Genomic DNA, 26,311 nt, shown 5'->3' with positions numbered 1-26,311 from the left:
GACAACTGTAAATACAACAACACTAGGTTCTTAGAAGTCATCAAACACCTAAATTAAAACCATGTGACAAAACACTAACCAATCGAATGTCAAATGGAAACCTGACGAAAGCAGTTTGATTTTTTTTGGTTTTTTACAAATGAAGAATTAAGGAAGTTATCTTCTTAAAGATACATTTTGCTCAAATTACTAGATAACTTTTGCTAGCAAGCAAGATAGGAGCTTTGAGGAGACAAAGCAAAGCATAATGGTTTATATAAAATCTAATAGAGGACTAGAGTCAAAGCTGGGATATATTCTTAAATACTTCAGGAAAAGAAAACTTGTTTCTATCTGTGATATTCATGATTTTACTTTATTTTTTTAATTTTCTAATTCCGGTGCTTCCCAGCTTACAAAGGGACTGTATTATAGGAGTTTCTGAGCCTGTTATTCAGAACCTGAAGTGTATCTCTCTATGGACATAGCACTGTAATTAGCGCTGGTGTTCCACAGCTGACCCTAAGAAGCTTTGTTGTTTGCCTGTGTTTTCAGTGTGGCTGAAAATAGAGCTGAATGTGTCAGCTTGAGGGTTCTGGGTTCTGGAGCCCATTCAGTGCAGAATAGGAATGTTGAAGAATGAAGGGAATTTCATCTCTTACCTCTGAGTGTCGAGCTCATCCTGGAAAAACTTCTCATTAGAAAAGGTTTTGTTTGCCTTCATGATAGTCAAGGCTCATCCCTGCTTCTCCTTTCTTCGGGACCTCAGTTTGGTGGGATTAGTAGAAGAGATGGCTCAGACATTTAGGAGCACGTACCAGTCTAAAGTCTCCCATGTGGCTCCCAGCCACTTCCCTTTCCTCTAATTTTTAAGAATTATAGAATTGCACGAATTCACTCAAATATCATATTACAACCTCCATATTTTGTCGCAATGGCAATGTTCTGATACAGGGCTGAGTATTAAAACTAGAATAAGACCATTACAATGCAGTCATTCCTTCAAAATTCCAGTGGCCTGAGGGAAAAGATCCTCTGGTTATATTTTTTATTTTTTTAATTTTGTATTAAAGTGTAGTTGATTTACAATGTTGTGCCAATTTCTGCTGTACAGCAAAATGACCCAGTCATATATATATATATATATATATATATATTCCCTTTCTTTTATTATCTTCTCAAAATTCCAATGGTCTGAGGGAGAAGATCCTTTGGTTATGTTTTTCAATCTTAGGAACAAAATTTTTTTTTTTGGTCCTTTTAGGGCTACACCCACCGTATATGGAGGTTCATAGGTGAGGGGTGGAATTGGAGCTGTAGCTACTGGCCTACACCACAGCCACAGCAATGCAAGATCCAAGCCACGTCTGTGACCTAACACCACAGCTCACGGCCATGCCTGATCCTTAACCCACTGAGCGAGGCCAGGGATCGAACCTGTGTCCTCAAGGATACTATTCAGATTCCTTTCCACTGAGCCACAGCGGGAACCCCCAACAAAAAGTATTTTATTTTTTTTTAATTAAAAAAAAACCATTTTATTCTATACTGGATAAGAGATATATCTTAAAGGAAATTTCTTTGGTAAATTTTTCATGTACTATTATGACTTTATATGTATTTATTTTATTTATTTATATATATTTTTTATTACTCAAATGAATTTATCACATCTGTAGTTGTATAATGATCATAACAATCTGATTTCACAGGATTTCCATCCCACAGCCCAGGCACATCCCCCCACCCTCCAAAGTGTCTCTTCCGGAGACCATAAGTTTTTCAATGTCTGTGAGTCAGCATCTGTTCTGCAAAGAAGTTCCGTCTGTCCTTTTTTCAGATTCCACATGTCAGTGAAAGCATTTGATGTTGGTGTCTCATTGTATGGCTGACTTCACTTAGCATGATAGTTTCTAGGTCCATCCATGTTGCTAAAAATGCTATTATTTCTTTCCTCTTAATGGCTGAGTAATATTCCATTGCGTATAGGTACCACACCTTCTGGATCCACTCCTCTGTCAATGGACATTTGGGTTGTTTCCATGTCTTGGCTATTGTAGATAGTGTTGCAATGAACATCGGAGTACATGTGTCTTTGCGAGTCATGGTTTTCTCTGGATAGATGCCCAGGAGTGGGATTGCTGGATCAAATGGTGGTTCTATGTTTAGTTTTCTGAGGAATCTCCATACTGCTTTCCACAGTGGTTGCACCAATTTACAATCCCACCAACAGTGTAATAGGGTTCCTTTTCTTCACACCCTCTCCAGCACTTATTGTTTGTAGACTTTTGGATGATGGCCATTCTGGCTGGTGTAAGGTGGTACCTCATCATGGTTTTGATTTGCAAGAAAAAGTATTTTAAGTGTGATAGGGTCATAAGAGATATTCTTGTTTAGATCTAAGTTACACTGCTGTACCAAACAAAGGCTCAGGTTTTGGCGACTATATAGGAGTGTCATCTACGTGCCCTGTTCCATGAAGTCCTTCCACACAGAGATTTGAGATCAGAGATCCTTTTGTGTTTTGATTCCACCATCTCTTGAGCCTGGGAGTTTCTAAATTCAGTTGGCAGAGAGAGGGAGGAAGGGTGGAGAAGCAGTCTCTCTTCTTACCCACACTGGTCCAGAGGAGACACACTCTCCTTTTGTTCTTGTTCCCTTGGTGGTAACTAGTCTCATGGCTCTATCTAGATACTGGGGACAAGGAATTGCATCTCCTGCACAGCAGCTTTTCAGAGGTAACTGTGGGACAGAGAAGACAGGCTTTTCATGAAAAGTTAGCAATCTCCACCATAGGCACTATGGATGAAGAAAGAGTAAGCTCTCACCATGCCTCCAGAAATCTAGATAGGTTTACAGAAAATGCAGCATTTTATTTGCCTTGAAGGATATCAGGCAAATAAATGAGATAAAGGCATTTTGGGGAACTAAAAAAAATGTAGCTAAAGGGAGTTCCCGTCGTGGCTCAGTGGTTAACAAATCTGACTAGGAAACATGAAGTTGCGGGTTTGATCCCTGGCCTAGCTCAGTGGGTTGAGGATCTGGCACTGCCGTCAGCTGTGATGTAGGTTGCAGACATGGCTCAGATCCCGAGTTGCTGTGGCTCTGGTGTAAGCCGGCAGCTACAGCTCCAATTAGACCCCTAGCCTGGGAACCTCCATATGGCTCAGGTGCAGCCCTAGAACATACAAAAAAAAAAAAAAAATGTAGCTAAAGCCCAGGGAATGGTTAAAGATATTTTTCATTAAATTAATGACCCACCCATGTATTAAGAGTTGGACAAAAGAAAGCTAGCTGGACCTAAGGCCTCTTAGGAAATTACTCATTTTACTTGCCTTTGTGGATGGTGTTAAAATGATCAGATTTGGTTTTCTGCATCTCTGAATTTGATTCCTCTGATGAGAAGTGATGAGAATGCCAAATGACTTCTCATGAAGAAGAGTTGATATTTTGTATTCTGCAGGGTCTTTCTGGGTAAGTGCAACTAGAGCCAATGAATAATAGAAACAGTGTATATCTGTCAAGTGTAATTATAACACTGAATATGCTCCTCTTGCATTCTGATTCCTGTATACATTAGTTTAAACATCCGAACATGCTGGCACTTCAGACCTGTGAGGGTTTTACTTTGAAAAATAGCATGCCCTTATTATTGGGAGCCATTTTTAATAGGGAAAAAAACCCACATCTTGTTCAAAATTATTTTATGGTGAAGTTTGACCACTCTCTTAAAAAAAAAAAAATCTTCTCCGATATCATAAGAATGAGAAAGAAGTAAGGAGGAATGTTTCAACCTCATTTTAAATTCCCTCTAGTTTTCTGTATTTAAATGAAATCTCATTCTTTGCTTTTTGATTAATTTCTTTGATTAAACACTTGTTAAAATTATAGATTATCACCCACACCAGGAGCACATGGCAGGTGCAGCAGCCAGCGACAGCTCCCTTTTCTGCTGGGCAGCAGCCCAGGAACTCTCTGCACCCTGTCTCCACCCCTGTTGCACTGTGTGAACCCAAAGGTATATTAAACTCTGAGACCTGAAAAAAAAATTATAGATTAGAGTAGCTTAAAATGTCACCAATCTTTACAAAAGAAGTGAAATTATCATATTTTGACTTTAAAAATCATACTAATATTATTTGTTTATTGCTGAATGATTTTAAAATCCCGAGAAGCAAAAAAAAAATAAACCCAAAAACAGCTATAATCACATATTCTAATATATTTAATACTACTCTTTTGCTGTGTACATTTCCAAACATTTTTCTATGCACTTATATATAATTTTTTACCAAAATAATCATGTGGTACATATTATTTGTTAACCTACTTGTTTCAAGAAATATTTTAGAACACATTCCCATGTCAGTTTTTTTCAAACTCCACAACAGTGATTTTTTTTTTCTTTCAACCGAGGGCAAAGACTATATCAAAATCTCCTAGAGAATATGTGGTTTGGAAAATCATCATTTTATATTTATAAAACAAAACAAAACAAAATATCGCTTTGTTTTACAACCTACAGAATGTAATACAGCCACCCAAAATCTTACTGGTTGGTAGGATGTTTATCTGAGATCTTCAAAGCTCTGTTTTATTCCCAAACAGCCTCCTACATCTAGGCATATCAGCATCTGCAGATGATAATTAAGATTATTATGTCAACAAATGGGAGCAATGTTTTTAAAAAAGGAGAAAACAATGTCTCAATTGCCAAGTGCTTCATTTAACCAGTGGTCCCTTACTGTTGGCCCTATTCTCACAGTATCATACCACTATGTATTGAGAGTATGTAGTATGCTACTGCTGTTCAAGGCTTGCTCACTAACCCAGCAGGGCAGGCGGAAATGATGAAAGCGAAAGACCTCATATAGGAAAGATACACAAGGCTGTGCCTAGCAGGGCAGTGCTCATAATAGATGACCTATTCCCAAAGCTGTTCCATTCTCCCACCTTGTCAAACCAAACTGGGGCAGAGGCTGGCAAGCAGCTCAAACCCACCCACAATTTCTCTCTCGAAGGAGCTTTTTAGACAGAAGCCATGATCCATTAATTCATCAAATCATGAAAATGTAAACATGCTTGTCTGAACTTTCTACAAATGGGCCCTTGAAATGTTCTCCCATGTTTTATATGGACTATCCTTAGGAAGGCAGAATAATTTGTTTATGCAGTATAATAGAGAAAGTTGGGGGAGTTCCCGTCATGGCGCAGTGGAAACGAATCCAGTTAGGAACCATGAGGTTGCAGGTTCGATCCCTGGCCTTGCTCAGTGGGTTAAGGATCTGGCGTTGCCATGAGCTGTGGTACAGGTCGCAGACGCAGCTCGGATCTGGCCTGGCTGTGGCTCTGGCACAGGCCAGTAGCTGTAGCTCCGATTAGACCCCTAGCCTGGGAACCTCCATATGCCTTGGGTGCAGCCCTAAAAAAAGGACAAAAGACAAAAGACAAAAAAAAAAAAAATTGTCTTTTCAGCTATCATGACCAGAAATAAGGGGGAAAGAAGAGGTCATCATGATAAATCCTATTGTTATTTAGTATTACCCATTTCCACAGGAAGGCTTTTATAAGTAGAAATCGGTTGGCCCAACCATGAGAGAACCCATGAAGTGATGTCATTTTTTCAGAGATGGAAATGTCTGACCTCAGGGGTCTCTTAACTCTTCTACAATGTTACTTGAGAATTTCTCCTAGGATGCTTTCAATCTTGAGAGTCTAAGACCCTGTACTTTTAATATTCAACCCTAAGTTTCTTCATTTCTAATATTCCTTACCAAATAGAAGATAAAGAACAAATTTAAGTAGTCATAGCTAGCACAAAACTGTCAGATAACTTAGATTGGTTCTGTATCTCTTGCAAAGATTCCAAGGGACTTTTATTGAAGCCTTTAACATTTTAAGAAAGCATGTTATGTAGAAAGAAAGTGACTCTCCTATTCCACCATTTCTCTCTACATTCCCATTTAAAAATCTCAGCTGACCCTGTGGCACGCTTTCACTTTTTCTCCACTATTTTCCCGATAACTGCAAACACTGTAGTTGAAGAGCATCTGGTGTTGTAATGGAAAACAGAATAAATCTCTTTTTATATTCTGAGGCCAGTAGCATGTAGAATATAGAATCTTCATCTGGCACTTTTTTTTTTTTTCTCATTAGAGAGATCTTGTCTGAAGTCATAACAGACTGGCATTGAAAGAATATGCTAGATAGGAAACAATTTGCTATAAAACAGAAAGAAACAGTGTCTGGGATATGACCTGTAGTCTGGGCTGAAACTCAGTCCATGGCAACCAGGAAACTGTGTTTTCCTTCTGACAGACTTATTCACAGCTCTCACCAGCAGGCATGCAACTTCCAAAGCCTTATACTTTTCTCCTTAGATCTTATCTTTGGCTTTTACTCATGACTAGTGTCCCCATACCCACTGCCATCCACAGCTCAGTCATTTGTCACTTTTAATTTATTAATTAACCAGAATGTTGTCTCCTTATAAGCTCCAGCTTGGTCCATGTTAACACCTATCAGATTTTTTTCCAATTCAAGCTATTTTTCCTCTTTTGTTTCTCTCCACAGCCAGGTATCTCAATGAACCTGCTCTCTTTGACATCACCTGAAACCAGCCCCATAAATTACCCCTGTTCCTCCACCAAATCACATTTCCTCCAATGAATGTTATTCGTTTTGCTGCACAACCAGGCGTTGGTCAAGAGAAAAGCTTCTTTGACATCCATCCCCTCTTCAATCCATGCTTGTCTCCATCTCTAGAGAATCCTTAGGCATTTGGTTTCATGATTTCTCTCCTACAGCATCTGCATTTCTTTTTATCATAAGTATTCTGTCCCCAAAGTTGCCATCTGGGACTTTCACTTAATCTTCCAAACTGGCACTCTCTGCCCAGCACACAAGTCTCTACTGATTCCAAACATGGGGGTATTTAAACCTTGACTACGGAGGTTGTCCCTTACTGAGGACAGGTGCTGTTTCAAGCCACAGGTCCGTTTGGAAAGCTTTTTGTCTTTTTCCTTCTTAAATCATATAAGTGCATTAATATCCAAGAAGTTATTCTCAGAAGGTAGTTAAATGCATGGAGAAAACTAAAATTAGAAAGGCTTTGCATTTTAAAGACAGCTCTCTGTTTTTGCATGGCCAATGGTAACTCCCTTTTGCTTCCTTTTCTCTGTGGATGCCTTTGTATGTGAAATTATTTTTTTTACCATAATAAAAAGCTTAAAGTCCAAAATACATAAAGAGAAATATTTCTCATACTCAGGAGGTTATCAAGATACCAGAGGTTTAAAAATGTGTTCATAGCATTGATTCTTAAGCTCCAGGCATCTCCTTGAAGAATTTCCAAAAGACTTCAAATATATTTTTCCTTGCCAGTGTTCATTTTCAGATGTGTTTAACACTGAGATTTGGAGTGTGAATATGCATGTTTGGCTCTAAAGATTTCTGTACTCAGAAACTAAGACTATACTAAAGAAAAATAGGGTTTTTTAAATTTCCTGCATAATATGAAAGTCAGTACAGCAAGTTAGAAAAACAGAAGCTCAGTGCTGTTATAACTACTGGATGTTAGCATCTCCTAGACATTGTTTTCTCATCTAGGCAGTGAACGTGAACTTCAAAGGTTCCCAGGCTAGGGGTCTAATCAGAGCTACAGCTGCTGGCCTATGCCACAGCCACAGTGACATGGAATCTGAGCCAGGTCTGCGACCTACACCACAGCTCCCAGCAACACTGGATCCCTGGCCCACTGAGCGAGGCCAAGGATCGAACCTGCATTCTCATGGATACTAGTCAGATTTGTTTCTGCTGCACCCACAGTGGAAACTCATAGAAGTCTTTTTGTCTTATTAACATTGTTGGATTCCATCACATACTTCAAAACTGAAGTGATTATTTTTAGAGAGACTTAGACCAAGAGCAAACTTGGAAGCACCACAGCCTGCACAAAATTGCACACACTTCTGACACCATTGCCAAGTTCAAGGCATCCCCAGAAGCACCCTCAGTTTTGACAATTCTCTAGAAGGACTCACAGAACTCACCAAAGGCTGATCTATGTATGGTCACGGTTATTACAGGGAAAGAATACAGAGTAGAATCAGATGAGAATAAAGGCACAGAAGGCAGAGACCAAGGAGAGGACCCAGGGGCTGAGTCCCTAGGTGTGCTTGTCCAATGGAATTAAGGGTGACAGTACACATAGTGTACCTCTAACCAGGACAGGTCCCCTGAGCCTCAGTGTTCAGAGTCTTCACTCAGGGTCCATTATATAGGGATGGTCATTTTCCTGCATAGCCAGCCTTGGTGTCCAGCCCCTCCAGGGACTGAACGGTGTGATCCAAACCTCTGCCCTCCATCATACCATTGGTCTCCCCCCCAAATATTACCTGGTAAGGTCAGCCTCCACCCTAAATCATGTTGTTAGACCACCAGGCATGACTCCAAGTTCCCAGGCAAAGACACCCCTGTCAGAAATACTACTCCAAGGCTTTAGATACTTTCTTCCCAAAGCCAAGGGCAAAGTGCAGACCTCTTTTTGAATAAGTTTAAACTCTTTACTACACAGTTTGAAAATCTTTCTCTTGGTGACAGGAAGCAAAAGATTCCTAGGACCTTCCTACTAGAATGAGACTTGGCAGAACTAGTGTTTCATAAAGTAGCATCTCTTGCATCAGATTCACCTGGCATTAGCAAAACACAGATGCCACAGTCCTACCCCAACTTACTGAGTCAGAATCTCTGTGAGAGGAGCCTTGGAATATGCATTTTAAGCATGTTTCTTGAGTAGTTTCTTATTCAGGCCAAAATTTGAGAAATTTAATTATGATCCCAGGTCCTTGTTCCTAAGAGTAGAGTGAAAATAGTGAGATGTCGAAATGAGAGAAAATTCTGCTTCTGGCTCCACTGCTGAGTTTATATTGGACAAGTCTTTGTTCCTCAAATGTCTTATGTTTGGGAACAACATTTGGCACCGTTTGTATCAAACAGACATGACTAATGTATCAAGTTCCTAAACTGAGAAATATACATTAAAGAGCTGTTTGTGCTCTGTATCTGTGTCTGCTCCTCTTAGTCTTTCTTTAACCCCATCACTTCAGGCTTTTGCTTGCAAATGTGATAACGATCATTTCTGCCATTGATGCTTGTTTCTGATGCCCATATGCCACCTTGTGCATTTATTTTTCAGTATCTTTCTTTTCTCCCTGCACTGATCCAATACCTAAAACTACTAGTAAGACCAGCTATTTTTCATTTATTGTTTCTCTTGGAATCTCTTGGACACTAGATCAGAGGACATCCACCTCTGAAGGGACCTTAGGGCTCATCAGTGTGTCTTCAAACACATTTTGGACACAGAAACTCTAGAGAAACTATAGATGTGATCCTCCTTTCAGGTACCAATAAACTGAGTTCCAGAAGGTGACAAGGCAAATATAGCTTATAACTCAGAGACACTAATTGCTATGAGTTCTAATAACCCATTTTCTGTATCAGTTGAGGTTCTTTCAGCTGCAATAAAGACGGCTTTAACAACAGTGGGTATCTCACATAAGAGTCTCGAGGTGGCTCCAAGAATAATTTAGCGGCTGAACAATGTCACCTAAGACCCAGATTCATCCCTGTGCCTTCCTTGGTGTGTCTGATGTTTATAGGATGGCTCCACCAACCCTAGAAACCACACCTCCAACCAAGGTCATAGAGCAGAAAATAAATGATTATTTCTTTCCTTATGAACTAATAAGTTTGTCCCCAAAGAGCTTCTAAAAATACTCCCTCGTGTCTTATTGGCCAGGAGGAAATGATATGTCCCATCTTAAGTGGATTACTGGCTAGGAGAACAGAATCTTCAAGTTTGATTTAGACAGATCCAGATTCAGCCTCTGGGCCTGGGGTATGGCCATCCATACCTGAAGCAAAAAGTTGTATAGAAGCAGGTAGCTTCTATGAAAAAAAAACAACAACTGGGTCAGCTCCCAAGGAAAAGCGTGGGCAAGGGGCGAATTATCAGGAAAATTCTCCATGGAGATCTCCCATTTCTGCTTGTCTTCTGAACAGGAGGCATTGTCAGCTTTGTTCAGGCCTTTTAAAGGATGTGAATATAGCATTCCTGGAAGATAGAATGTCTTTTTCCAGAACAGAGGGAAGATTTGTTTCTTGACCTGTCTCTCCCCAGGGCAGATGTGAAACATTTTTAAAGGTTTGCCAACAGCCCCTTTAAAACTTAGGTTCCTTAAGTTCAGGTTCCTGGGCTGTGATGCAAACTCACTGCATATGCAGCATCCACCTGGGCTGCTCCATGTGGCCCCCGTGGGCCCCAAAGACCAGAGAAACCAAAGTGGATGGACGCTCATGCTGCCTGCTGCATCGTGAAGAATAAAGCCTTTTGTCTCTAACCCAGGAATCTCCTGTCTTTTGCCAACATCTATGAAAGTATGGCAGGCTATCTTGTTAGTTTGCGAGGAAGATAAAATCCCAGATGCTTCTCAGTTCCTGACACTAAAAGAAAGGCAACCACTAGTGTTTGCTAAGGTGTTCCTTCTAATGAGCCACACTAGAAACATCCGATTCTCAAATACTTATTTCTAGAAATAAGAATACTTTCAAGATGTCAGAAATTCCTTTTCCACAAGCAGAAATGTGGCAACACTTTCGTCTCCACACATTAAATAAGGATGGTGTCACTGGCTCTGGTGTCTTTTATGCCGCCTCCCTTTCATTCACTGTCTGACTCTCTCTGTAATTATCTCTTTTAAAATGTCAGCTCCTCTCACCCAGAAGACCAAGAGCAATCAGCCACAGACTGAACTTTAGAAGCTTTTAAAACACACTTGCCATTGAACTGGGAGATGGGATTTCTCAGAGGCTTTCCTTAGCAATGTCAGGGAAGCTGACATTGAGTGACCGAGAAAAAGGAAGCCTTTCCTTCACCCTCCTGTGGGGCTTCACAGCCCCTTCCTCGGGAAGCACCAGAAGACATGTGGGATGGCTGAATTATGAACATTTCTTCAACAGAGCCTGGACTGGGAAGGATTCTGCTCTCAGGAGGCCCTTGGTCTTGAGTCCCTTTTACAACATCCAGTTTGGGTGAGAAGACTGTGCTACAGCCAGATCCTGGAGACCTTCTTTGCTTCTCCAGAGGGAGGTATTGATGTTGAGAAGACTGTGGTCCAAAGGCAGAAACAGGGGATGTAGTGTGACAAGTCCAGAAGAAAGTATGACTATTTCCTGTTAAGAGCTAGTCCTCAGAATTTCTCCAGAGGGTGACAGTTTAAAGACCTGAACAAAAATTCATCACAGCAGGAGGAGAGATGTGGAGGAAATTAAAGCAGCCTTAATCCTTCAGTGTCAAACCTTGGGGTTAAACTCAATTTATCCCTAAATTGTATTTCCCTGATGGTTGATGATGCCTTTAAAACGAAACCATCTTTCCCCCTTAGCTCAGGAAGCCTTGTTCTCTGGCTATTCTGATAACTTACATTTAAAGATGCATCGGCTCCAACACAGCACTGCAAGAAAAGAACATGTTCCAGTCTTAAAACTGAGGTTACTTTTACCCCATTGGCCACATCAGATATTCAGGGAAAGATCATTCCATCCATGAGTCATATTGAGATGGAGCAGGACAGTATGGTCCTCTCCCACCCATGTCCACTGCCTGCCTTTGTCTGCAGAAAAACATCAGCCAAAGAACAAGCTTAATCAGAGAAGTGAGAAAATGCAGAACCAAAAGAAAGCAGTCAAACAGGACAAATAATGACAAAATCAAGGATCTTGAGTTCCTGCTCAGGGGCTATAGATAATATTCGGAGCCATACGCTATGAGTTGTCCTATAGATACTGAAACTCCCACCAGAAAAAAAAGGTAACTTCATGATGACCAGACTAATCATGACATAAGCTGCCACAATCCCAAGAACTGGCCTCAAGGAAATGGGAAGAAACCGACCCTGGAACTGAAGACTAACTGTACTTAAAACAATCAAGATGATACTGATCAGACTGCTGCATGACCAATGTCGATGACTGTCAGAGCTGACAGTGCTGTTCTGAATATAGCCCCCTCCCTCCACTTTTGAAAACTCTTGCCCACTGACTGTCAGTAAGGGGGAAATTGGTGTTTGGACACAAGCCTACCCTCCCCACCTTTGCCAGCCTCCAAAATAAAGCAAACTTCCCTCTCCACCAACCTGGCCTGTTTATTGGCTTTAGAGCAGTGAGCAGCCAGAGCCCACTTTCGGTAACAAAATGATTGTCGACCCATATTCTGATCATACTTCCATAGAAACTTTGATGAGGGTCACTGGCCTCCATCGAGTCACAATGACCCCTGAAGGCAGGAGCTCCTAATTTACAGAAGAAATTTTATCAGAGTACATGTGGCATCACCACAGGTGTTAAAATTAAAGTTCCCTTTCTAATGACATAAAGGATCCAGATTCCTTAGTCCAATTAGGTTGATTAAATTGAGCTCTGCTTCTAATATCCCTGTAGCTCAATAAAGTTAATGCAGCTTTCAGAGGGCCCTGACCCAGAGGCAGGGAACAGTCTAGGTCCTGAGAGAATCTGGCCCACTGCGGTTTTTAAATTAGAAGTTTGATTGCTTGCAACATCATCTGAAAATGGTACCAGTCCAAAGAAGCTGAATTTTTCATTAGCCTGGGGAAAAAAATGACAGATATTTAATTAAACTGCTCTGAGACTAGGCAGAGGCTTATTGATAGAAAGAGGAGCTGAAACCCTTTGTAAGCAAAGTTAGGAAATCCACTGGTTGCCACATCTTCCATGTGGAAAGGAATTCACCAGACTAAGGAGCTGGGACCCACGTGTCCCTTCCGCATTTCGCCATCCCTCCTGTCAATCACAGGAAAAAGATACACCTTAGAAAACATATTTGTAGGAGTTCCCATTGTGGCTCAGTGGGTTAAGGACCCAGTGTTTTCTCTGTGAGAATGTGGGTTGGATCCCTGACCTTGCTGAGTGGGTTAAGGATCAGGCAATGCCACAAACTGCAGTGTAGGTCAGAGATGCAGCTCAGATCTGGTGTTTCCGTGGCTTTGGCATGGGCCACCAGCTGCAGCTCCAATTCAGGCACTTCCATATACTGAAGGTGTGGCCTTAAAAAGGAGAAAAGAAAACATGTTTATAAAGCACTAGGTGGTCACTGAGGAACTTCAATCCTAAAATGTAGTGTAAGAAAGCTACTTGCAATTGCAATTACCAAAGCACCACCTAATCCATTCTTCCATGGTTGAAAGGGATTTATTAAAGAAAGAGATTGATTAGGAGAAGATGTATGAAAAAAAGAATAATATGTTGTCAGTGCTGGAGGGTAAGTTAGGAGAAGAACCCAACATCCCAGATGTTGAGTATTCAAGGGGTGCAACAGATGGTTCAGGAAGGGGTCCTTCTGCAGGAATCTGGAGCTGCACAGCCCCAGCAGCCCAGAAACAATGCGGGCCATTTCCCTTGCCTGCACCAAATGCGGGCCATTTCCCTTGCCTGCACCATCCATGACTCCCTAACCTTCCACAGGGACTTCAAGGATTAGATTAAGAAAATAAAGTTTTATGAATTCCCCCAAAGAACTAGCTCTCGACTCTTGCTCTATATTCTTATTTTCAGGGAGCTTTTAAAAAATACCAGTGCTGTCCTGACTGAACTTCTTTGCAGAACAGATGCTGACTTACAGACATTGAAAAACTTATGGTCTCTGGAGGAGACAGTTTGGGGGGTGGGGGGATGTGCTTGGGCTGTGGGATGGAAATCTTGTGAAATCAGATTGTTATGATCGTTATACAACTACAGATGTGATAAATTCATTTGAGTAATACAAAAATTAAATTAATTAAAAAAAAATGTCAGTGCCTGTCCTGAACCATTCCCAGTGGAAATCCCTGGGGATGCAACTGGACTCAGGTGTTCTGTCAAGCTCCCAGGTGACTCTAAGGTGCAGCCAGGGCTGCAGTCACACCCTGAGGGCTACTGAAGAGTCCTGTTATTCAAAGAATCAAAAGATCTCAGGCTCTGAAACCCCACAAGCCTGGTTCAGATCCCAACACCACTGCTCACTAAATCTGAGACACTCAAGATGCACTCAAGTGCTCCAGGCTTCAGCTTCTTACTTTGAGAGAGTCAATGTTGGTCACTTCTTGAAGAAGTAAGGAAATGAACACATACCTGGCCCCCAATCCATGTTTATTTTCCTCCCTTTGGTTACTCACAGTTAACAATGGATTGATGTTTTTTCCTTCCTCAGGTGATTTTGCCTTGGACCTTTGTAGCAAGCAACTGGCTTAGATCATTTCTCCTCTCCTTGCTTTGTTTTCCCTCTAGAATTCACCACTCTTTGGTATCTGGGAGGGAAACTACTCATGTGCCTTTCATGTTTTCTGTTCCTCTAGCTGCCACAGAAGTGTCCTTTTCATTCGATGTGGGAAACGGGCCCGTGGAGATTGTGGTGAGGTCGCCCTCCCCTCTCAATGATGACCAGTGGCACCGGGTCACCGCGGAGAGGAATGTCAAGCAGGCCAGCCTGCAGGTGGACCGACTGCCACAGCAAGTCCGCAAGGCCCCAACGGAAGGCCACACCCGCCTGGAACTCTACAGCCAGCTGTTTGTGGGTGAGTGATGGAACAGCAATCCTGACTTCTCTGCGGGTTGTAATTAACTTTCACAATGAAAAAAATAAATACATAAAATAGCCTACAGGGGGTTCTGATAGAGATTTTCCCAAAAGCGGTCTCCAAGACAGAATGAACAAGAAAGTGGACAAAGGAGCCCTAAATCTAGTTCTACTCTCTACTTTCTAGAGCCCACAATCCCCATCAACAAAATCAGAGGGTAGGCTAGGACATCTCTGGGGTCTCTGATGTATGCAGTTTGAGATTTATGGTTTTAGAAGAAGGGAGAAAGGGAGGGGAGAGAAGGAAATGGGATCCCTAAGCTCAGGTTTCCTTGAAATGATAAGTAGAAATCCATTCCTTTCTATGCCCAGCCTCAAGGTCCCAGGCAGAGAAAGATTTAGACTTCTCCTTACATAGCATCGTTCCACGGGGGACAGAGATCAACAGGGAGAAGAAATTGAAACAGGGCAAAAAGTAAGGCATCCCTTGCAAGAAGTAGAGCCACCCTCACAGTCTAGCCCTTGCTTATGACATGTTCTAGCTGAACGTAACATACTTCCAATCAATACCTATTTCCATGGCTAAGTAAATTCCGTGGCTCAGTAGGTTAAGGATCTGATGTTATTTCTGTGAGGATGCGGGTTTCATCCCTGGCCTTGCTCAGTAGGTTAAGGACCTGGAATTGCCACAAGCTGCAGCATACTTTGCAGATGTATCTTGGATCTGGTGTTGCTGTGGCTGTGGTGTAGGCTTCAGCTGCAGCTCCAATGCAACCCCTGACCTGAGAGCTTCCAATTGCCTCAGGTGTGGCTGTAAAAAGAAAAAATTAATCATGTTTTCCAGAATACTAGTATTTTAAGAAATTATCTATTTCTTCTCTTTTGAATAAAAAGAAAGCAAATTTGAAGGACTTTATGGTTGCCTTGCTACCGTAGACCTCCCCTCTCTGGGTCTGTGGGTGTTAAGTTGTCAGGTCAGTCAAGTCGGTCAGCTATGCTGGTCTCTAACTGAGCAAAAGCAGATGTGACCTGGCTCTGCTCATGTCAGAGCACCTGCCACCTGGACTCCACTCAGTGGGGGCAGAGCCCCCATGGTGTTTTTCTTACTTATGGTGAGATGCTTTTAAAACATTAGAAAGTCACAAGAGGCAGGTAAAATTAGGTGTCCACTCCTTTGGTGGGATGTGGGCAAACAAAAGCATTAGCTAGGCCAGTTAGCTTTGGAAATAAAACCGACCTGATGACAAGCCATGTCGGCCAGGGGCCATGAAAGAGTCGCAGATCTTGAAATAAAATACTGACTCCTCCACCCCAACTAGAACTCAGCCTCTTCCAAATCCTCCCCTCAAGTTATAGTTCTCACAATCACACATTATTTTTTATTAAACATCAGGTCCACTGATTCCTGCTGGATACTATGAGCAAGACTCCTTTCGTCAATACAACTTTGCTAGATTCCTTAGGATATGTTTCTTCCTCAATCCTGTTCATCCCAGGTGTGCTGGTTAGATTCTACTCGGTTTTCATTGTAACAGGTGGCCCTAATTGACCCCATTTCTCATCTTTCTGAGCTATCCCTTGGATGCAGAGGTCCAGTTTTACTTTCATCCTTTTCAACTCTAGTGGTCTCCAAGAATTTTGGAGACTAAATAAAGTTGGAAAAGGAAAGGGGATTGGGGGGAGCACTTATTATGGTCTTGGAAAGAATTTTGTTTCATTTAAACAAGATGACACAGGAACAGCTTATACAAAGAGAAAAGAAGAGTGCTGGGGTCAGAATTTGACGGGACGAGTTAAAAATTTAAGAGACAGGCAGAAAAACATCTTCTCAAGAAGAAAACTGAGGAGGAATGGTAGGAACCAGCAAGGAAAAGCTAGGAGAGGGGCTGTCACAGGAGGAGAGTTTCATGAAACTACTTATTATTGACAAATACCATCAAGTGCCAGGTGTAAAATAAAGCTAGCAAAATGTGCTTTGAATTTCATCATTATGAAACTGGTAACCTTGGAGAGAGAGAAGTTTCAGAACAGGGGACTGACATGATGAGTCAGCAACTTCCTTTACTTGATGAAAAAGGCTACGTCTCCTGAGCCAGTTTCTAATTTCCTATTATGTGAGATGTGGGCACGAGTCAGGCCTCCCAGAGTTATTTGAGCCAATGTGAAAAATATTGTTCTGCAGTAGAAGTCCACTCCAGGGAAGTGGGGGAGAGAGGCTTATTTCCAGAAAAAAAAAAAAAAAGTCAACATCTATGATGTCCTGGAGCCAGTCTTCCTAAAACTATTCAACAGGGACTCAGGCAATAAGGAAATTGTTCTCAGTTCAATTCTAATAACAAGTGTTACCATGTTTCCTCTTTCAGTCTCTTTTTTCATCTAACAAAGGTGTTGGCTTAGTTGGTCCCCAAACTTTCATCCAACTTCAACCATTTATGATTGTGTGCTTAGAAATGGTTTGAAAATATCTGTGTTGCCACGTGACTACCCTCCCCAGTGTCATGTGGTTAACGTGGGCTTTGAATCCCTCTTGCCACTTACCAGCTGAGAGACCATGGACCAGTTAGCTAGTATTTCTGCCAAATGGGGTTACCATTCCTCTATCTCAGGAGGAGATGAGATAGTCCATACTGCACCCTCCTTTGAGGACTTGGTGAAGTCAACACTCATCAAATAGGAGGTATTTCTCCACCTTTTCCTTTAGCTTTTTACTCCCCTGGTGTTCTTCTTCCTTCATGCAGCATTCATCCCCTCCTACAGAACTCACTTCCCTACATAACGCATTCCCAACTGGCTCGCTTTTTTTCCCCAAAAAATACTGACCTGCAATGGGATCACTTCACCCCACAAGCCCTGAAGGAAAGTTCACACGCCCTATGCCCCTTGACATCCAAATCATTGCAGTTATTCTACTCACCTGCCATGGTAGCCACAGAGCAGCAAGCATGGACCCAGGAATTTTCTCACCAAGAAAGTAGGCATCTCTCTGAAAATACCACCCAGCATCCCTGTCCACAGTAGAAATGTGAAGCCGAGCCCCATCTGGGTTCAGACCAGAAGTCGTTCTTGGCTTTGGACCCAGAGTGGACTCCAAAGAAGGCCACCCTCTGCCCTCTGCCCATGTTAGCAAGGCCAGGCTCACAGCTCCTCTTCCAAAGTCACTAAAAAAGAGATGGGATACAGTTCTCCTCACTCTACATGTAAAATAGAGCTAGAAGCGGCCATCAGCAGAAAGCTAACACAGGTCTTTTGGAAGTTTCGAGAATCCAGCTATGATTCTGGTTTAGTCAAAAAGTAACAAATTTTAAAATTAGAAGTGACATGGGAAAAAAAATGGCAGTTGCTGGTATTGGTCTGAAAAGCATAAGCAGCTCTCTCGTGTCTTTGGTCCAACATGAGTGACTATCTAGTATGAGTTCCCGGGATGGCCCAGCAGACGCTTTAACCTCAAGGGGGTCTGCAGCCTCAGCAGCCCGGGTGCTCAGACCTGCATCCTCCATGGAAGCCACAGGCCAGATTTCTCTTGACGTGTGGAGAGAAAACATGCTCAAGGTCATTACACACGAACAAGCCCGGCTGCATTGAGCCAAGCCCCTCTTTGGCACAAAAACATGCCAGGGGGTTTAGAGTCCTGGCAGTGGCGGGGATGGGAGAGAGCAGGCATCTATCAGGCCTGGAGCCGGCAGTCAGCCCAAGGCAGGTCAGTGTGAGCCACAGGGGAGAGTTAAACAGGCACTTCTGGGCAGGTGGCTGGTGCAGGGGCTTATGGGCAACAAAACAAACACAGGTCAGAGCATGTAACCGCTCAGCAGGAGTTTAAGGAGAATGTCAGTGTTCAGAAGAGCCAGAGGCCACTTCAGGAAGCTTCAAGAAGAAGCCAAGCTCCTGAGTGGCTCCTTGAGCGATAAGGTTAAGTCATCTGAACTATGATGTCCAGACTCAACTCACTTGGCTCTGACCTCTTCCAAAATCCCTCTGCTTTAAAGGAGGCCAACCCTTTTGTACAAGATGTCCCTTGAAAGGAGCTGAAAAGCCATCTTCATTCCAAAGGACCTGTGGAGCACAGGAGGCCTAGTTGGCAATTTAATGAGAGAAGCATTGTCTTCAGCAGGTGTCAGCGACTGATGGGAGCAGGCAGCCTGCAGCCTCCTCCTCCTCTGGCAGTTTGTCTATCAGGAAAATGAGTGGCAGCTTGAGTCTGTGGCAGAGTTGAGGCTTCCTAGATGGGCTATAAGTAAAAGTGGACCAGAGTGCTTCGACCATACTCTGAGCTATGCCTGGCGAGCAGCTCTATAAACTGCCCCTTCCCCAAACTCGATAGGGTAGCTTGCCTAGTCAGCTGCTTTGCACACCCACATACTCCATAATCATGAGTGGACAATTCCATGGCCATCTGAAATGCAAGGTCATTGAGGCAGTAAAGAGAAAATCAACATTTGCATGCAACGGAGAAAAATGGAATTTCCATCGTGAAGTACACTCAAATCGGTGTAGTATAAAGTGACTGTTTCTTTCAGTGGTATCTGAAAACTTTAGGAAAAAAAATACAATCCCAATTGAAGGAATTAAAACACAGGAAATATGTTGCTTGTTCCCATTTCCTGCAAACCTGAGTCCATAGCAGCTACGTATTTGTTGGCTGAGGTGTCCTGGGTGATGCTTCAAGACCAAGAGCTTCGTGTGCTTTATTTACCTCATTTAATCCACAAAGACCCTTATAAAGTAGATACTGTTAATGATTCCTCTTTTCTTTTTTCCATGAAGAAATGAGAGCTAAACATTTGCTAATAGCCCAAGGTCAAGAAGCTAGTAAGAGACAAGAGCTGGGGTTTGATCTCAGTGGATCTGGTTCCAGAGACATAACCATTCATTCTGTCAAAGAAAAAATTGCCCCAAAGTTAGACAGGCAAGGAAGATGCCATTCCAGACTATCGCTGTAGGAGAGAGAGGCCAGAGCTCAGGGTGAGCTCAAGTCTGCTGAAGGAAAGGAAGAGAAAGTTGCTTTTCCCTTTTACGGGTTTGGAGCAAGTTGCCCCTCCCTGGAGAAGCGAGGCTCCTCCCCTCCCACAGAAACTGGGAGGTAGTAGCAGCAGCAGCTCCCTGAGGTTTACATTTCAAAGACACGGCTCCCAGGTCCCGGAGAAGGATGCTCCTGGGTTGTAAAACTGGCCAAAGGCTTTTAAGAAGAGACATCTCAAAACAGCATAGAAAGAATGTAAGTAAAAGCTCTAAGAATAGGGGTGTCAGGGGTCTAGAGTCAGAAGAAAGCTGTCTAAAATTTAGCCACACTGAGGGCACTGCTAAGGTCATCTTGATCGTCTATACCAGAGTCTCTCTCTCATCCAGGGAGGCTACTGTGGAACCACAGGGTATTTGGAAAGTGTAATGGCTTTGCAGTGCCACCTTCAGCACAGCTCCAGCTACAGACAGAGCTGCCCATGACGCATGAGAGAATCCATCCCCACAAAGTCTTGTACCCCCAGATGGCCGCCATGCCTGGCACAAAACGCTGCTCTCAGTCACAGAGCCTACAGTGGAGACAGGAGGTCAGGCTGGGCTGTGTCCACCCGGCAGGTGTTCTGTGGGTTACAAATCACAGTGGCAAAACTCTGGGCAGACTGGGGCTCACCATCTGACGTGCACACAAAGGGCTGGAATTCACAGCAGAATTCTATGCAGAAGCACTCCTGGCTGGGAATGAGACACCTTGCTCAAGAGCCTCTGTGATACAGAGATAAGCTGTTTTTCTTCTTGGCTACTTTGGCAAACCCTTGACAAAGGTTATCAGAGTCAACAGGGATCCCTCTAGAGCTGTGTGCAAAACACGATCTTCTGGCCTTCTCTCCGCCACCGCTCAGCAGCCCTCTTCCTAGAATACTCTCTTCTCTTGGCTCCCATGGCCTGTGCTCCCATGGCCACTTTCCCTCGCCCTCACTGGCCACAGCTTCTGCCTCTCATGTGGTTCTCTCCCTCCGCAGGACCACTACGTGGTGGAATGTCACAGAGCCTTGCTCTCTTCTCCAGCTGTACGGCCCACAGGTGATCTCATCCAGTCCAATAGCTTCCAGTACTAATGATGCACCAGTGACTCTGAAAGAGAAATCTCCAGACCCCCCCTCTTCCTGAGAACTCTGTGTCCACGTATGCATTGTCTACCTGGCCTCTCAACTTGTATGTCCAGTGGGCATCTCAGAGTAAACAGGGCAGGGAGGGACTCCTGGTGCTGGCCCCAGACTTATTCTTCCGCCAACCTTCCTGTCTCAGTAAATGGCATCACTATCCCCCTATTTTTACTCGAGCCCCAAACTTGGCATTATCCTTGCTTTCCTCTTGCCCTCATCACTGCCCATCACAGCAAGTCTTGTGACAATACCTCCAGACTGTGCCCCAGTGTACCCACTGCTGTCTCCTGCCATGGGTCCCACACTAGTCAATGCCACGGTTGTTCCTTCTTGGACTATTTTAACTAGTCTCCTGACTGGTCTGCAGTCTTGGTATGTTTCTTGAACACACCAAGCCTATTCCTGCTTTAGAGCCCTTACACCTGCTGTTCCCTCTGGCTGAAACACCTCCCCAGACATCCACAAGACTGGCTCCTTCTTTTTTTTTTATTCAAGTGTAGTTGATTTACAATAATATATCAGCTTCACAGGTGCTACATAATGAGTCAATGTTATAAATTATCCTCCATTTACAGTTATTATGAAACAATGGCTATATTTTCCTGTGCTGTACAATATGTCCTTGATGCTTATTTATTTTATTCACATAGTAGTTTGTGTCTTTTGTTTGTTTTTTTGTTTTTGTCTTTTAGGGCCACACTCACAGCATATGAAAGTTCCAAGACTAGGGGTTGAATCAGAGCTGTGGGCCTACACCACAGCTCACAGCTACACCAGATCCTTAACCCACTGAGCAAAGCCAGGGATCGAACACACATCCTCTTGGATACTAGTCAGGTTCGTTACCTCTGAGCCACAACGGGAAATCCAGTAGTTTGTGTCTTTTAATCCCATACCCTTATCTTGCCCCTCCTACCTCTCTCCCCATTAATAACCACTAGTTTGCTCTGTCTTTGTCTCTGTATTGTTACCTACCTTCATTTGCTTTATTTTTGAGACTCCTCCTATAAGTGATAACATAGAGTATTTTTTTCTCTGACTTATTCACTTAGCATGATGCCCTTTGAGTCCATCCATGTTGCTGCAAGAGGCAATATTTCATTCTTTTTATGGCTGAGTTGTATTCCATGGTGTATATATACCACATCTTCTTTATCCATTCCTCTGTCGATGGACATGTAGGTTGTTTCCATATCCTGAAAATTGTCCCCTTCTTGTCTTTCAGTCTCAGCTCCCTACCTCGTCAGAGAGGCCTTCTCTGATCACTCAATTCAACAGAGCCAGTCATTTACCATTTTACCTTCTCCTTAGAACTTGTGATGTTTTCATTTCTTTGTGTGCATGCCCTAGAAAGTAAGCTGCATGGCAACAGAGATCTAGAATAACACTGCAGTGGTGGCCCAGGGCGTTTGCTGAGTGAGCAATAGGATAAATGAAGGAGCGAATTATATTTTTTTGGTTACTTCTCTGAGTTAACAGTCATAGTGCCATACTTTGAAATGTCGTTTTCATAGTTACCACAGACTGAAATCAAGCATGACGAGAACCTAAAAAAAAAAAAAAAAAAAATAGTCACAGAGAAATTTATATGATAAATGATAGCCTCTCAGGCCCAACGTACAGTTTTCAGTCTCCTTCTCTCAAATTGGAGGTCTCACCTGTTTGGCAGTCGCTGAGATGCCAGCTGGGTCCCTAATGCAAACGAGGGTCTGCCCTAAACCCTTACAGCTTGTCCTCTGGTTCTCTCCCAGCCAGAGATAGGGAGTGATGTCATCATTAGGGAACCACTGCCATGGGTAAAATAACAAAATAAAATGATGTGCAGAGTTCCCGTTGTGGCTCATCAGGTTAAGAACCTGACTAGTATCCATGAGGATGCAGGTTCAATCCCTGGTCTCACTCAGTGGCTTAAGGATCCAGCGTTGCCACAAGCTGCAGTGTAGGTCACAGGTGCAGCTCGGATCCGGTGTTGCCATGGCTGTGGCATAGGCCGGCAGCTGCAGCTCCAATTCAATCCCTAGTCTGGGAACTTCACTATGCCGTAGGTGTGGCCCTAAAAAGAAGAAAAGAAGATGTGCCAGAGAAAACCTAGTTTCAAAAAATCACTAGCTGAAATCAGTAAACTATCTACGAAGCAAAAGTGCCAGTAAAGTACAGAGGTTTCTCCTTCACAGCTGTTCACCCCAAGGATCCCCAGCACATTTATTCTTTTCTTAACACAACTGCCTTTCACCAACCTCTGCCGTGAAGCCACGTGTGAGGCATCTGCTCTCCTCAGCAGAACTGTCTCGCCACCCCCGCCCACCCCTCCTCTTTGGGCCGACCTCACAGGCGGGGTGGCCTTTCCCTGCTAGTCACCATATGTTTTCCTGCCCTTTGCCTTTCAGTGGTCAGAACTAATTAACTTTTGCAAGCTGTCTAATTTTACAATCAGAGTTTTAACATATTAAGTAAGTGATGACAGATGCAATTTCTGCCTTTCTTACGTATGCTACCAACACAATCAAATTGACAATGCACTTTTAACCTCCTCTGAACCTTCAAAATGTAGTCTGTTCGCTACCTATTTCCGCAGGTGCTGAGCTAATTTTCTAAGGCCGAGATGCTGTGCTGTAGAAAGTTTTAGAGAGATGCTTTGCAGTCAAATGCTCTTCCGCTGAGCTCTACCCCCTTGAGAAAGGACTGTGAACCTAAGACCCAAACCTATGGTTCACCTTCTGGGTAAAACAGCTCACTGGCTACCAGAACAAATGCTTTAGGGATTCCCAAGTCTTTCATTCCAATTTCCTCATGACCATTGGCATGTTCTGATCCAGAGGAGCCCTTTTAATGTAAAGGCATCCATTTTGAAATCATTATGGGAAAAAAGGGGGTTTTAACGTAGATTTATGGATAATATTTCATAGGGGTTTTTTATTCTTTCGGTAAGGACTAGACTAAACTTCACCGTAATAAATGGCCCCCGTCACATAGGAAAAGGTTGTAATAAAAGAAATTGGTGTCAGTGACATGATTTTGAGGAAGGAGCGGATACTCAGAGCCCCACAGTCTCTACTGTGATACCCCGAGTAAGCAAGGAAAAAAGCATTGCTTTTACCAGCTTAAATAAACAGAGTTGTTTCCCACCCAGGGCTGTGTTTGATCCTCTTTGCTTTTGTCAGCGTCATTTTTAAGCTCCCCTGGTGTGTAGGACTGTGTGGGCCTCAACTCTTCCTGTCAGCCCCTGTTGTCACATCCTGGAAGCGTGCCTCATTCGTTTTCATTTTACTTTGTCATTTTTCATCTTTCTTCACCGTTCTCAATTCCACTCTCTCTCCCATCTCAGGCACCCACTTGGATAGATTTTATGGATAGCCTTCTAGCCCCACCCTGTATATACCTGTTGGAAATATGTGTATGCCCTGGAAACATCACAGTATTGCCTTTTGAGTATTATTTATATGATTTTTTTTCATCTAAAATATGTTTATATGAATGACATTGTACTGCAGGTCTCATTCTCTGTCTTACTCTTTCACTCAGCCTTGTACTTTTAAGATGTGTTTGTGTAGCTCTGTGAATGTTATGTGTCTGGTGCTCCATTATGCGTATGTATATTCACCTTTTATTTATTCCACCCCCGATGATGTATACCGAAGTTTCTCTGAACTCTTTGCTACCATAAATAACTATTTAGTGAAAATATTTGTTCACATCCCCTCGTTACCTGTAAGAGGTTTTCTCATGTCTGTATGTGTCCAGAGTTACTGAGTCATAGGATGTTTGCATACTTAATTTCACGAAGTACTGCTTGTCTGATCGGAGAGCAGTGGTTCTAGCATTGGTAAGGGTATTATTCGAGGCTGCTTTGTGAGTTAGATGTGTTCACGGTCTTCTCGATTTATTGTTCCTTATACAAGTACGTAATTTCCATCTTTATTCCTACTGATGTTTTTCATCCCACAATTTTATTTCTGCTCTTTCAACTACTATGCCGTTCCTCTTGCTGTTAATATTCGCCTGGTGTTTTGTACCGGTGTTTGAGTCCTTTTTTTTAAGTGTGTCTCTTAGGTAGCATAATGCCGAGTCTTTTACACATCTAATTAGAGAATCTCTGTCTTTTTCTTCATTTTTGTACCAACCATTATATGAGGGTGTATTTTCTGCCATCTTACCTTGCGTTTTCAATTTACTGTTCTGTTTGCTGACCCACCCACCCTCCATCTGCTTTCTGTTGGTTAAATTGGATATGATCCTACTGATTCAAAAGGTGTGCATTCTACTTTCATCCCTCTGGCTGCTAGGCCTCCCTTCGTAAGACTTGATACTTAGGCTTTTTTCTCTCACCTGCACAGAAGCAAATTGATTTCTCTGTTCACCTGAAAAAGAAACCAGGAACGCCTTAATCTCCTTCCCCCCAGTCCCTGCCTGCCACGTGAATATCATCTGTGGTTAACTGCAGAAACTTATGACTATACCTTATATTTGTATCTAATTTAAATATTTAATTTGTATTTATATTTAATTATACTTTCCTGCTTAATAGAAAATATTAATATTTACTGTTTTTCTTTTCACTTACTCTTATTTCCCACATCTTCTCTCCTCTTGGATTCATTTCCCCTTTTACTCAAGAGCAATTTTTTTCTAAAACTTCTTACTTAGAATCAACACTGTGAGGGTATTAATCTGTTGTCCTTTTTTTGTCTTTTTGTCTTTTTAGGGCCGCACCCACGGCATATGGCAGTTCCCAGGCTAGGGGTCGAATCGGAGCTGTTGCTGCCAGCCTACACCACGGCCATAGCAACACCAGATCCAAGCTGCCTCTGTGACCTACACCCCAGCTCACGGCAACGCCGCATCCTTAACCCACTGAGCAAGGCCAGGGATCGAACCTGCAACGTCATGGCTCCTAGTCGGATTCAATTCCGCTGCACCACAACGGGAACTCCTAGTCTGCTGTCTTTTATCAGCGATGTTGCCATTGAGAAGTTAGATGTCAGTTATGCTCTTATTCCTGAAACTGTCCTTCTTTTCCTGTGATGTTTCTTGACTTCTTATAATGCAGCAGTTCTTAGCCTTCTGGGGCCATGTCTCTCTTCTCAGAGTGATGTTTTTATGAATAAAAGATACAGAATTACAAAAGAAACCAATACGTTTATCAAAACTTTGAAAACAACAAATTTGTATTACAGTAGTTGTATATGTGCTTCGTTATTAGTACTTTAAGTAATAGCATCAGGTCTTATAATCGCTTGTAATTCATAACTTCAAATTCACCCTGGACCATAAATGATATTTCAGAAATCTACAACATAGAAAATCTGTGCTTTTTCATTAGCAGTAGTGACACAGAAGCTGCTAATGCTACTGTAATTTTTTTTTTTTTTTTTTTTTTTTTTGCCTACATTCCTAACTGAAGTAAATGCTGCATTTCTTTTAGAAGGTAGTGAAAATGAACATGGAAGCTTTTTCCCATCCGGGTCCTCAAGCCTTCTGACTCCTGCCTGTGAACGATGGGCTGTGGGCTCCCAGTTAATTAAGAACCACAGCTATAGGTGCAGGTGGGGGAGTGGTTCTTAGCTGTTCTGTTTCCCACCTT

The 26,311-nt window shown here is 42.7% G+C and overlaps 1 protein-coding gene across 1 annotated transcript in view; it reads left to right on the top strand.

Annotated features, from left to right (window-relative positions):
* CNTNAP2 (contactin associated protein-like 2) overlaps positions 1-26,311 on the top strand; it is a 2,040,635-nt gene that overhangs the window by 1,795,143 nt on the left and 219,181 nt on the right. Inside the window, 1 exon segment of the mRNA XM_021102606.1 lies at positions 14,391-14,609. Within this exon segment, the coding sequence (XP_020958265.1) occupies positions 14,391-14,609 (219 nt within the window).

Source organism: Sus scrofa, chromosome 9 (genome assembly GCF_000003025.6).
Source record: "Sus scrofa isolate TJ Tabasco breed Duroc chromosome 9, Sscrofa11.1, whole genome shotgun sequence".
In the NCBI taxonomy this organism is placed as follows: Eukaryota; Metazoa; Chordata; class Mammalia; order Artiodactyla; family Suidae; genus Sus; species Sus scrofa.
Note: the sequence above shows the minus strand (reverse complement) of the source record. Positions and strands in the feature narration are given on the sequence as shown.